Source organism: Strigops habroptila, chromosome 2 (assembly GCF_004027225.2).
Source record: "Strigops habroptila isolate Jane chromosome 2, bStrHab1.2.pri, whole genome shotgun sequence".
Classification (NCBI taxonomy): domain Eukaryota; kingdom Metazoa; phylum Chordata; class Aves; order Psittaciformes; family Psittacidae; genus Strigops; species Strigops habroptila.
This window is the reverse complement of record NC_044278.2, coordinates 63,876,973-63,889,245: the sequence shown is the minus strand read 5'-3', so window position 1 is coordinate 63,889,245 and position 12,273 is coordinate 63,876,973. Positions and strand designations below refer to the sequence as shown.

General features: G+C 42.6%; 1 protein-coding gene across 2 annotated transcripts in view; it reads right to left on the bottom strand.

Annotated features, from left to right (window-relative positions):
• The window catches only part of ANKRD10 (ankyrin repeat domain 10), a 37,908-nt gene extending 31,670 nt beyond the window's left edge, over positions 1 to 6,238 (bottom strand). The window contains exons 1-2 of one of the 2 annotated variants that reach the window (XR_003990294.2): positions 5,643 to 6,035; positions 247 to 399 (exon numbers count right to left, since the gene is read on the bottom strand). Coding sequence is in view for 1 of the 2 variants with exons in the window: in XM_030477695.2 (XP_030333555.1) it covers positions 247 to 399; positions 5,643 to 5,843 (354 nt within the window). In the remaining variant the exon portion in view is untranslated. Of the gene's footprint in view, positions 1 to 246; positions 400 to 5,642 lie in introns of both variants that reach the window. The other variant, XM_030477695.2, reaches the window with a different exon arrangement.
• Positions 6,239 to 12,273: the final 6,035 nt, after the last annotated feature.

Genomic DNA, 12,273 nt, shown 5'->3' with positions numbered 1-12,273 from the left:
CAGCAGCAAGATTTCAGCTCCTAAACCAAATGTTCTCCAAACCTTCAGTGGCTTAAAGGACATTCACTAGTCTTATCTCTACTGAAATTATAAAGGTCTGTAACTGATAATTCAGTCATTTGACTTCAGCTGATGTTAAAAATAATGTATCTGTATGTGAATGTAAGGATCATACATACAGGAAAAAGGCACTGAGACACTCCTTCCAAAACTATATGCACACACGAAATACACATGAATCCATACCTGTTTGTTTATGTTGGCCCCCACTTGAATCAACCAATTCAGACACTGTGGATGTCCTCCAAAAGCAGCAATGTGGGCTGGTGTTTGAGCAAAACGCGTTGTACTGGCATTTACAGAAGCTCCAGCTCTTACTAACTGCATTAGGCACTCCAGCTTTAAAGACACGAGGGAATAAAACCAAAAATGTTACACAGATGTGCTACGACAATTAGCATGTGATAAATACATAAACTCTAGAAAAGATAAGCTGACTACTGAGACTACAGGGATGCAAAACAAGAGAATATGAAAATTAGAATTTTCCCCTTCCTCCTTTTTACTCCTCCCTCCTTTGGCCATAGGCCATACTAAAGACGTACGTAATTCTTGCTCCCAAAACTGAGTACCAATATTTATTTTCAGGATGGGGGAAAAGGGCATAAATACCTCAGATCTGACTACAAGAGCTATTTGGTTCACTACTGTTAAGGAGGGGAAAGAAAAGAAACAACCAAACAAAAACCAACCAAACATAAAAACAAACCCAAGAGATTTGATCCAGCAAAGTTGCAGACACGATACTAACCAGACATTATTAGATAATGTTTGACAAAACAAGCGTGTTGTTAGGAGAGACAGAGATGTATTCTCAGGAGAGTTAAGAGGAAGGTAAATTAGAAAAACACAGGAAATATTTTATATTTCTTTAATGTTTCCCTAAAGGGACAGAAGCAGATTACTAAAGAAAACTAATACTGTTAATATTATAATAACTAATATGCTAACTCTATAAAAGGACTGAATTTTTTCCACCAATTTCCTGTTACTATGGCTGAACTGCTGTTAAAAATAAATAAATAAAAATAGGCTGTATGTCTGTGGGAATCTCAGGAAAACTTTATTTTAAAAAACTGCAGTATTTTGTCAGACTGTATTCTGACTTTTATTTTCTTGTCATACTAACCAGAAGCATCAGATAAACAGCCTCTATTTTTAGATGTTCGTAACATCACATTTGTAGAAGCTAAGCAAACCACAGCCATGATGACCTCAACTTCCAAAAATAAAAAAATAAATAAAAAAAAAAAAAAGCTCCTTTCCTGTCACACAGTAACATTGTCTTTTTGTGCATAGGAAAAGGACTGCACTATGCTGAAATAAACAGTTTAGTCTAGGCTTCCATTTATCGAGGTTAGATAACAAACACCACTACACACACATGCGACAGCAAAACAAGAACACCTCCACACCAACTCATGGCATTGGTTCACATAAAAATCTAAGGGTCAGTCTCTCACAGATAAAGAAAATGTTTGTTAGCCACACCACGGCCTGTTCATAGAGAAGCAGTAAAAAGGCACCAGAAGTCATCTAGCCATCTGGCAGCTTGGTTCAGAGACAAACATAAACATCAAGATCCCAATGTTCTTCTCTACTGCTGTATGCCAGTTTCTTTTTTAAACCTGTAAATGCCTGATCTTCATGAATTGCATATATGAGATAAGACTACCAACCACTGCGGTGAAATACTTTATATTACTTTTGCAAACATATTGTGAACTTCAACTAGTTTCTTCCCCCATATAGGTCAAACAAACACAGATAAACCCTACCCTTTAGGATATACAAAAGTACTTTTCTGGACTGCAATGGACTAGACACAGATGTACTACCAACTCCCTGATTACATGAAGTAAACATGTAAGGGTGAGGGTAACTGAAATATTGCAGTATTGATGAATCTAACTCCATAAACTTCAGCATCACCAATGACAAAGTACCTTTCCAAAAGTAAACAAGCACTTCTAATGGAAAAAAATAAAAAACAAACCAACCTTTTTTTACATCAAAACTGGTGTAAGAAAATTTGTAATTCTAATGCTAGACTAGCCAAATACATTTTGTATTTGCTAATCTTAGACTTTCCTCAGTGTTCACATTAGCACCCCTAATACAGCTGCTAACCCCTAATAACTGTAACACTGTAATTATTAATAAGCAATGTGATGGAAAAAACCTCCAGCTACACCAAGAGGTTCCTCTAGTAGAAATGCAAACAAAGATAAATTTCAGCCAGTTTTTAAAAGAATAGACTTCTAACAGAGTTCATTTGAAAACACTGTCAGACAAGCATTATAACTTCAGGAAATATTATTATTTCCTGCAAAGAAACCAGGCTGAAGGAATTTCCATAATCAGACAGGCATTACAGCCCATCAATTGAGAGGGGAAACACTGGAACCGGTTCACCAGCGGCATCTTGTACTGTTTAAATCCGCTTCGAAAGATGGTTACACATCATGATTATCTATACAACTTCATGTTTAAATTGTTTTCTCTTGTGTGCTTTATTTATTTTTTCATTATCTCTTACAGGGTTTTAACAGTGAATATAATGCTTCGTCCCATTGAAAGCTTAAGTATGGGTCTTCTGTATCATGGCTGTCATAAAAACCTGCTTCTTCCAACATTATGGAAGAACGAGGTGAATTACTTTGCAGATAGGAAAAGTCAACAGAGAAAACAATACCACACATGACTGATAATGCTCAAGATCATGACATAGAAGCCCAGTTTCATTAGCCTTACAGAAGGTATTTTCCAGTGTTTTGCTGTACCTAAAGCAGAGGTTAAACTTATTTAATGAAGAAGAAAGACAGGCCTCCACACAGGCCACAACACTGGCAAAACACCAAGGAAGAGACAAGCACTTTTATCTGTACTACTTTTGTTCCAAAAGAAACAGAATGTACTTACTCCTGTTTTGCTTCCTACAATGTAAACAGTCACATGGCAAAAATAAAAGCTGGGAGAAAAGCACAAGCAAATATATGCGGTCCGAGAAAATTAAAAAATACACATGTGAGTGGCTAGAATGAAGTTAAAATTAGTGTAAGACACAGTGAATTAACAGCAACCTTGCTTCTTATACAAGCCCTTCGTTTCCTGTATCTCTGGTAGCTTTTTAGATTGCTAACAATTTTACATTCTGACCCATTTTCTCAGAAATCTACAGGATGCCAGGGTAATTTAGGGCACTATATAATTAACTCTAATTGGAATATAGCAACTCTAATGGGAATTAATTTACATCTCAGGATATGAGCACTTCTCTGCAGTCAGGGGATGTCCTGAAAATGCAAACTCCGCCACAGATACTCAACACATGTTAATATGGACTTGCTGCTATCTCTAAAAGGAGGTCCATGCTGTCATTAGAACTCCAGACAGTACATCCAGAAACACTGGCTGTACTATCTATTACTTTCTATTGACTCTGCTAGTATTTCGTTTATTACTTGCAAGCTGTAGAACTATGTTCAGTAGCTGCTACTGAACATTTCCAAAACCAATGTTTTAAAACTCTGATACTTTGGGAAATAGAAGAACTCTCCACGTGAAGTTTTGATGAATGTGAATTGGGGGGATGGGGGGAGAGGGGAAAAGGAGCATTAAGACATTCACACAAGTGTCCATTAAGTGCAGCTATTGTTTCACTGCAGGCAACCCTCTATTAACTGGTGAAAGGCAAAAGTACAGTTGTGCCACAAAGTCAGTCAAGTTTGGGGTCTGATTACACTGCTGTAACTCTTTCAAGTGTATTGTATAGTCTCTGGCTCAGAGGAATGAGCACTCCCTAAACAAGACTATAAAACCTGCAGATAACTTCCATAGACTGTAATTGCTCAGACCTTGTCACAAGGCTTTTAGGATAAAGCACACGTATGCAAAGTTGTATAAAAACCATGTATAGCCTATGTCATCTTTGCAAGTCTCATTTCAATTGCCATATTTTTCCCCCTTACATACAACAACAAAAACAGGCATCGAATTTTGCCCATACCCAAGGATGACCGTGGCAAACAAACACACTATCTTGCAGACTGACTTGCTACCTTTGTCATCTGTTTCTGCAAGAGTCTCTTGAACAGAAACTAGAACATACACGAAAACCTCACATAATCTATGATGGTTAACAGAAAGATGAGGATGCTTAAAGGAAAAGCAAAATACAAAACAAACCACACACACCCCCCAGACAAAAGCACAGCTGCTACAAGCCCGTACTGAATAGAGATTCTTGTGAGACGGAAAAACGAAACAGAAGACTGTAACACCAAATTAGTACCTTCATATTTGCTATAAATGTACTTCACAATAAAATTGAAGGCACTCTATTTTATTTTTTTTTTTTTCCAGAGTGTATATTAGCTTCTTTCTGAACAGATAAAAGGTTGTTTTAGGTCTTGGCTTTTGTGGGTTTGGGGTTTTTTGTCTGCTTGTTTTGTGGTGTGTTTTGGTGGGGTTTTTTGAAGACTGAAGGGCTACTTAGCTATGTTTCCAAAATGTTTCTCAAACAAGCACTGCAGATAAGATCACGTAACATACGGAAACCATCTCTTAATGTACTTTAATAAACCATGACAACTGCCTGAGTACATTCCTTTTCCTCCTCTGGCACACAAACAATAAAGAAATACAAATACACTGGAAATGGGAAGGAGAACAAGAACAAAAGCCCCTCGAAACCCAAACCCAGACAAATCGATGCGGAAAAAAACCCAAACCCCAGCCCTCTATGGTGGAATTCTGCCTAGGCTGGAACACTCGCCACGTTAGAACCACGAAAGCCCTACATAAAATCAAGGCATTAAGAACCACTTAAGACTTGCAAGTTAATGTAGCTACTTCTTATATTTTGGTCTTTTCTGCACTGCAACGATGCCAATGCAGTTAATCCCGTACTCGTATCTGCGCGCCTATCAACTACGATTTATTTTTCACACTGAAGGCGACAGAGGAGCGCTTGACAAGCACACCCATCGCCTCCCGAAACTCCCAGCGAGCCGGTAGTCATAACACAGGCACCACAACAAAACAGTCTCCAGGTGCGGAGCCCGAGGACCATTAAGGGCCTCGGCTGGACCCGGCGGGCAGAGCACGGGGCGGGCGGGCTGGGTGGTGGCGAAGCGCGGCCGGTCCCTCCTTCTCCCCACCGGCGGCCACCGCTCGGACGCCCGGCTGCGAGACCGAGGGCCGCCTCCATGGGCCAGCCTGAGGGGAGGGCAACGAAAAACGGGTCCGCTCCCGCCGGCGACGGGCAGAGGATGAACGATCGGGTGGCGGCAGGTGCCACCAGCCCTGCCCCCACCTCGGGGACCGCGGGTAAGACGGGACGGGAGCCAAGCGGCGCCGCCGCCGCTCCCTCCCGGTGCCCGGCGCAGCGACGCGAGGCCATGGCGGCGGGAGACGGGACGGCGGCCGCGCGACGGGCGCCTCCCGGCAAAGCGCGCGCAAGGGGCAAAGATGGCGCCGCGTTGCGCGCGAGCGGGACTCGCGCCCTCCTTCCCCTTCAGCACCTTCCACCGCGCCCCCCCGCCCTCCCCCCGCTCCCCGCCGGCCGGGCCGGGCCCCACCTTGCCGAAGTGCGCGGCCCAGTGGATGGGCGTCCAGCCGTAGAAGGAATCCTCGGCCGCCAGGTCGGAGCGGGGCGAGCTCTGGAGCAGCGCGCACAAGGCGGGCAGGTCCCCATCGCGGCAAGCGCGGTGAAGGGGGAAGCGCAGGGTCAGCAGCTCCTCGCTGGAGAAACCCGCCTCCGGGCCGGCTCCCAGCGACATGGCGGGCAGCGGGGCAGCGGCAGGGGCGAGGGGAGAGGGAATAGGAAGGAAGGGGTGGGGGGGAAAGGAGGAGAGGGGGAGAAGACGCGGGCAGGCGCGCACTGCCCGGGCTGGAAGCGGCGGCGACTGCGGCTGCTGCGAGCTGCCTGAGCACAAAGGAAGCGGGGCGGGGCCGCGCGCGCCGCTCCGCCCCGCGCGGGCGGGGCCGGGCACCCCTCGGGGCGCCGGGCGGGAGGCGCGCGGCCGCGGCCCGTGTTTTCCCGTGCCTGAGGCGGGAGAGCGGCCGCCGCCGCCCGAGGGGCCGGGTTTGGCAGCGGCCTCCGGGCAGCGCGGGAGCGGCCTCCTCCCGCCCGGCGCGCCGGTGGAGCGGGGCGGGGCGGGGCGCCGCCGGGCTCGGCGCGGAGAGGCAGGCAGGCGGAGAGCCGGCGGATTTATGCTTTCCCGGCGCCGCGGGGCTGCCTCTTCTCTTCGTGCGCAGGTGGAGCCTGGCGGCGGGAGCCTTCCCGAGCCCTCGGTAGGGGAATCGGCTTCCCCGTCGGGTTGTGCGCTCTCCGGAGCGCCCGTGCCGCGGCAGCAGCAGCAGTTAGGGAGGCAGGAGGTTGGTCTGTGTAAAAGCAGTCACGGCAGCAGATTTGATGGAAACAAAGAGAACCTCAAGAAGCCCTCTTTCAAGCATCACGCATTCTTCACCTGAGCAGACCCCCCTCTGCTCTCAGGGGCTGCTGATGTTTCCTTGCTTGGAGCTCTGACCTGCTGCCTGGATACTCAGTCGTGGTGATTCTATACACCGTGCAAGTGCTTTCAAGCCAAAGTCAGGACTCCTAACATCACTGTTGTTTCTCTGCGTAATGCATTACAAACCAAAGGATAACCTTGTTAGTGACTGATTAAAATGACAATGACAAATTTGTAATTACAACTAGAAACCAGTCATAGAATTGTTTGGGTTGGAAGGGACCTTCTAGTTCCAGCCCCCCTGCCACAGGCAGGGACACTTTGCACTAGACCAGGTTGCTCCAAGCTCCCAGCCTGGCCTTGAACACTGCCAGGGATGGGGCAGCCACAGCTTCTCTGGGCAACCTGTGCCAGTATCTCACTACCCTCACAGTAAAGAAATTCTTCCTAATACCTGATCTAAATCTCCCCTTTTCCAGTTTACAGCCATTCCCCGTTGTCCTGTCACTACATGCCCTTGTAAAAAGTCCCCTCTCCAAATTTCTTGTAGGTCCCTTTAAGGACTGGAAGGCTGCTAGAAGGTCTCCTCTGAGCCTTCTCCAGGCTGAACAAGCGCAACTCTCTCAGCCTGCCTTCATAGCAGACGTGTTTCAGCCCTCTCATCATCTTCATGGCCTCCTCTGGGCTCACTCCGACAAGTGCATGTCCCTCTTATGTTGAGGGCCCCAGACCTGAACATAGTACTGCAGGTGGGGTCTCATGAGAGCTGTCCTTGAGTAACGACTCCACAAAAACTTTAGGAATCTTTTGCTGATTGCCCCTAATGTTTTCTGTCCAAAATATTTGTGAACTACTTACTGTGGTAAAATTAAATTGATGGTAATGTGTTGGTTTAAGCCTAAGTACATGCATCTGCCCCTGAAAATCAAGGGATATTCTTTTTTCAGTATAGACTCTTAAGCAGTGTAAGCTGGGAATTATGTTCAGGGGCAAGAGGGTACAAAGTAATTTCTGTTAAAAAGTACCAAGAGACCTAGGCATTTTAAAAGCTTTTCTTTAACATCAGGTTAAATTGATTATTAAGGTATTATGAAATACCTTGTTCTTATAACAGGAGTTCTGACTTCTCAGAAGGTATGTTGGTTTTCTCTCTTATGGAAACAAAACCCAGAAATTAGGAAAACTAAAACATTCATACCTCGTTTTGGATTAGAGTTTGTGCATGAGAAATGTGAATTTTGTATTGTGGTGGGTAGAAACCAGTATCTGAAATTATTTGGCTTAAATGCATTTTTAAATTACTTTTCTGATTGAACTAGTAGTTGAATGTATAAAGATGGTAGGTTTTTGTTTGGGGTTTTGTTTAAATAGCTTTTTTAAATTCCATATGCTCTTTGAGGGGGAACTCTGTTGGGCTAACATGTCACTGTTAGTTTTCAGCTTCTGTTGAAACTGTCCCTGATCATGGTTTTGTATACTCTCAGCAAGTATGTATTGTGGTTCCACAGGCGTTCCTCGTATTTGTTTGGCTTTGTTGGATTTTGACATAGCTAACCGTGTATGTATGATATCCAATCCTCAGAGATAAGATTCCAACACAAAGAAAAACACTGAACTTCAAGCAGAAAAAACTGCACCTTGGCGTACAGCCATCATAGAACGCCCTCTTGACACCCATAGTAAAGAGTCTTTTTGTACATATGTGAAATCTTAGAAAAGGAATTAGATGTACAGCATCTACCCCATCATTATGGGGTAATTTTTTAGTTGTCAAGGAGGTGATAAGGATGTTCATTCACTGTGGAAAGGGCTAATACTGAGCGGGTGCTTTCCAAAATGCTGTTGCAACAGCAAACGGGAGATTTGGCCGAAGATTTTCCTTAAAATATCAGAATGATGGCCTGAGCTAGAAACGGGGTTTAGACTGTAAAAACTATAGCAAAACAAAACACCTTACTTGTGTTCTCAGTTTTGTTTAGATCTGGACAGTCAGTCTGTCTGACTGTCATATGTCAGACAGACAGACATATGTCTCTACTTTGGGCAAGCAGCGCAAGTCTGGTATCAAGAACTGTCACATTTAACTATAAATTCATAAAAAGTATTAAATATATATGTGGTGGTATTTTTACAGCAGTATCAAGACAGAGAATATAAAGATAGAAAGCTGGCTTTCAGAAACTTCTGATCTGACCTTAGCCATGTTCTTCATTGTGGCATTATTTAAACTGTAGAGGCTTATGTCATTGGGTTTTCTATCTGCAAAATGGGAATAATAAAGTCATGTCCTGAGTGGTGGAAGAAGCTCAATTAATCAAAGTGCTTTGAGGTAAAAAAATAACACTATGATATGAATATACAGATAAGGAATTTCAACGCTTGAAGTTAGTGCAGCTAATACTTGTATCTTCTAGATATTATTCTATCTTCACCAAAACAAAATAATACGTAGATTTCTACAAGGCTGCCAAGTTACACATCTCAGAATGATGTGTAAAGGAGGGTGAATCAGAAATAAGCCCTTTTATAGATGGCGGCACTGCAGCACGGGAAAGCTGAATGCTTTGTCCAGAGGAGGGAGTACTTTCAGCTACCGCGACTTTCAGTTCAGTAGCTTGTCCTTCACTTTACAAAAACGTTCATCGTCTTTTGGATCTGGCCTTTGTTTTCACATGCTCTAAGAGTTTATCATTCTCCATGCGTTTCTGTTTCTGGGTTATGTAGATTACTTTTTTCCCCCCAATATGTAGCTAGGCAGATGCTAACAATTTACATCACTATGCCTTGTTTTGGGATTAAAAAACAAATGATAGAACAGTTGAAAGAAAAAAAGGGGGAAAAAACCCCCCAAGCCAACCCAATCCCCAGAACCATAACTTATGTTATAAAAATAGTCATTACCAGAATGCCTGATATTAAAGAATAGAGTTTCTTAGGTTAAAAACAGGCAAACTGTTTCTTATGGTGTTGTATATAAGCATTGACAAAGTTGTTCACGTGCTGTTTATAATAAAAAGCAAGAAATATATTAAAAAAAAAAGTGGGCTATAGTGAAGATGAACAAGAATTAAATATTCCTGAACTTGGGAAGATAGATATTCAAGATTCGCATGTGTTTTTCCTCTCTTACTGGGGTATAGGAACCGCCATACTGAATAAACGCAGTGGTCTACCAGTTTCCTTATAGACACTGTTTTTATTTACCTTCTAGCACTCCATGTGAGACAGACAAGTGCTGTTCTATTCCTTCTAGAAAGAGGGAAGCAGAATGCAGAGAAGGGAGAAGGCTTCAACAATGCCACGTAGGAATTCTGCATGTTTCATCACTACATTCCTCATTATGAGGTCAATGTTTTTTATTTCCTGCTGGTCATCTACAGTTCCAAAATAGACAAGCACAGTCCTCTCCATATTATACTGATTCCTTAATCAGTCTGTAGTTGGCATATGACTTGAGGAGTCACATTTGTCTCTCTCTGTTTTAAATTGTGAATCATTATCCAGATAAATATAAAAATACAGATGTGCTAATATTCTGCTTTTCCATTAACTTCCTTAATATATTTTGGCAATGGGCTTTTTAAGTTAACTGATTGTGATAGAAATTCAGTTTTAATTAAAAATGCTTTCTTTAGCTGCTGTCATATATTGTGAAACTGGGGACATGGGAATTCTGGTTTTAATTTTTTTAACATTTCATTACAATGACATTACAATTCATTCTTTTGTACTTCTCTGTCATTATCGTGGTTAGCTTCTATATGAAACAATTACAAATCTTGAAGATATTTTCAACAGTCTTTCTGTCCAAAAGATCAGATACGTACAGTATAAGTCTGCTATGTGATTCTAACTTCTTTCTAGATGATAGATTTGGTTTCTCTGACAGACATAGCTGCTATTGTGGTCTGTTTGCACATAGCATAATTCGGGAAATTGACAGTCATGGGTTAAACTGTAATTTACAACCTTTTATGAAAAAAAGGAAGCAGTAATACATAACATCTCAGGTTATTTGCATTTTCTGGTTTGTATGAAGACAGATTTTAGCATTTAATATGTTTAATTTAATATGAACTGAAATTCTTTAATGGAATGCAATAAATAGTATGCTTACAGTATTGCTTACACAAAAAAAAAATTCCTGATTTTTTTATGACTCAGAAGAGTTCACCTACTAAATTTAGTAGCCCACATTTTTGTATATTTGAAAAAAAATTTGTTATTCGCAGGCCTATTTGCATTAATTTTGCCTTCAGTTCTATTCCTGGTCTTTTAAGGGAAGTGAGAGGTTTTGTTTCTGTTTCTGTCAGATCAAGGAGGTAGACTTCATGTTTTGTTGGGGCGTTTAACAGAACTGAATTTCCCCATGGAAAGAAACAGAAAAAGACATGAAGGAGTTTATAGGCAAAGCAGGGTGGAAGCAGAGATTTGTTTAATTTTAACTAAGTTTGCTTTTGCATTCTCTTTTGGCTAAAGGCTGAGAAAGCAAATGGTCTGTAAATGAGGACTTCTTGAATATTCAAGAGAGTCTAACAAGTCTAAATTTAGAAAGTACATTATTTTTAGACTGTTTTGTGAAAAAGGCTTTGCTGGCTTACATAACTGTAATGTACTCAGCTTCTTCTCTGTGCCATTGTGATACAAATTAATGATATTCACCCATTTTTCCTTTCAGACAGGGTGAATGTAGAGTATTTTATAATAACTTGTACAGAACAAAGTCAGGTTGAGGTGTTTTTGGTTTTGTTGTTGTTGTTAAAAAATACTGTGGAATTTCATCAAATACGTAATTCATTTAAATCCTCCCATTCTTGCTGTAGGATGCTTGCATTGGTTAACACTTAGGGTTTTATTTACTTGCCCACACATACATGTCTAGTGCCTCTTGAGATGGCCAAGAATGTTCTTCTGTGGTGCCAGCTGCTGCTGCAGAAAGGAGTCAGTTCACCCAGGTGCTGTGCCGTGCCTGCGCAGAGCTAACAGACCCTTTGGGAGTTCAAAGGCTTTGTAGGCTGCATTGGGCATCTGCGTTCTGACACAGGAATCCACCATAAATGTCATTTGCATTGATGTGCCCAGTCACATAAGGAGTTCCTCACATTTTGCCTGGTCCTCAATCCCATAATACTTTCTGTCTTCAAAGGAGGTTGTCAGAGAGAGTTGCTTGCTGCCTCCTGTATTATTGCATGAATCCTGTTCTGTGGGGCATTATACTAGCTCCTTGTGTTTCATTTTGTTTTCCTATCTAGAATCTTGAGGGGGATTTTACAAAAGGACAAACTTCAAACATTATTGACAGGCTGAGAGAGCTGGACTTCTTCAGTCTGGAGAAGAAAAGGCTCAGGGAAGACCTCAGAGCAGCTTCCAGTACCTAAAGGGACCTACAAGAAATCTGGAAAGGGACTTTTTACAAGGCATGTCGTGACAGGACAGGGGGGAATGGCTTTAAACTGAAAAAAGGTAGATTTAGATTAGACATTAAGAAGAAATTATTTACTGTGAGAGTGCTGAGGCACAGGCACAGGTTGCCCAGAGCAGCTGCGACTGCCCCATCCCTGGCAGTGTTCAAGGCCAGGTTGGACACAGGGGCTTTGAGCAACCTGGTTTAGCAGAGGGTGTCCCTGCCCATGGCAGGGGGGTTGGAACTTGAAGGTCCCTTCCAAGCCAAACCATTCTATGATTCTATGATTATTCATCATTATCATCTTTTTTTTTTTTTAAACTCTCTGTGAACTGGGATGAAAATAAAACA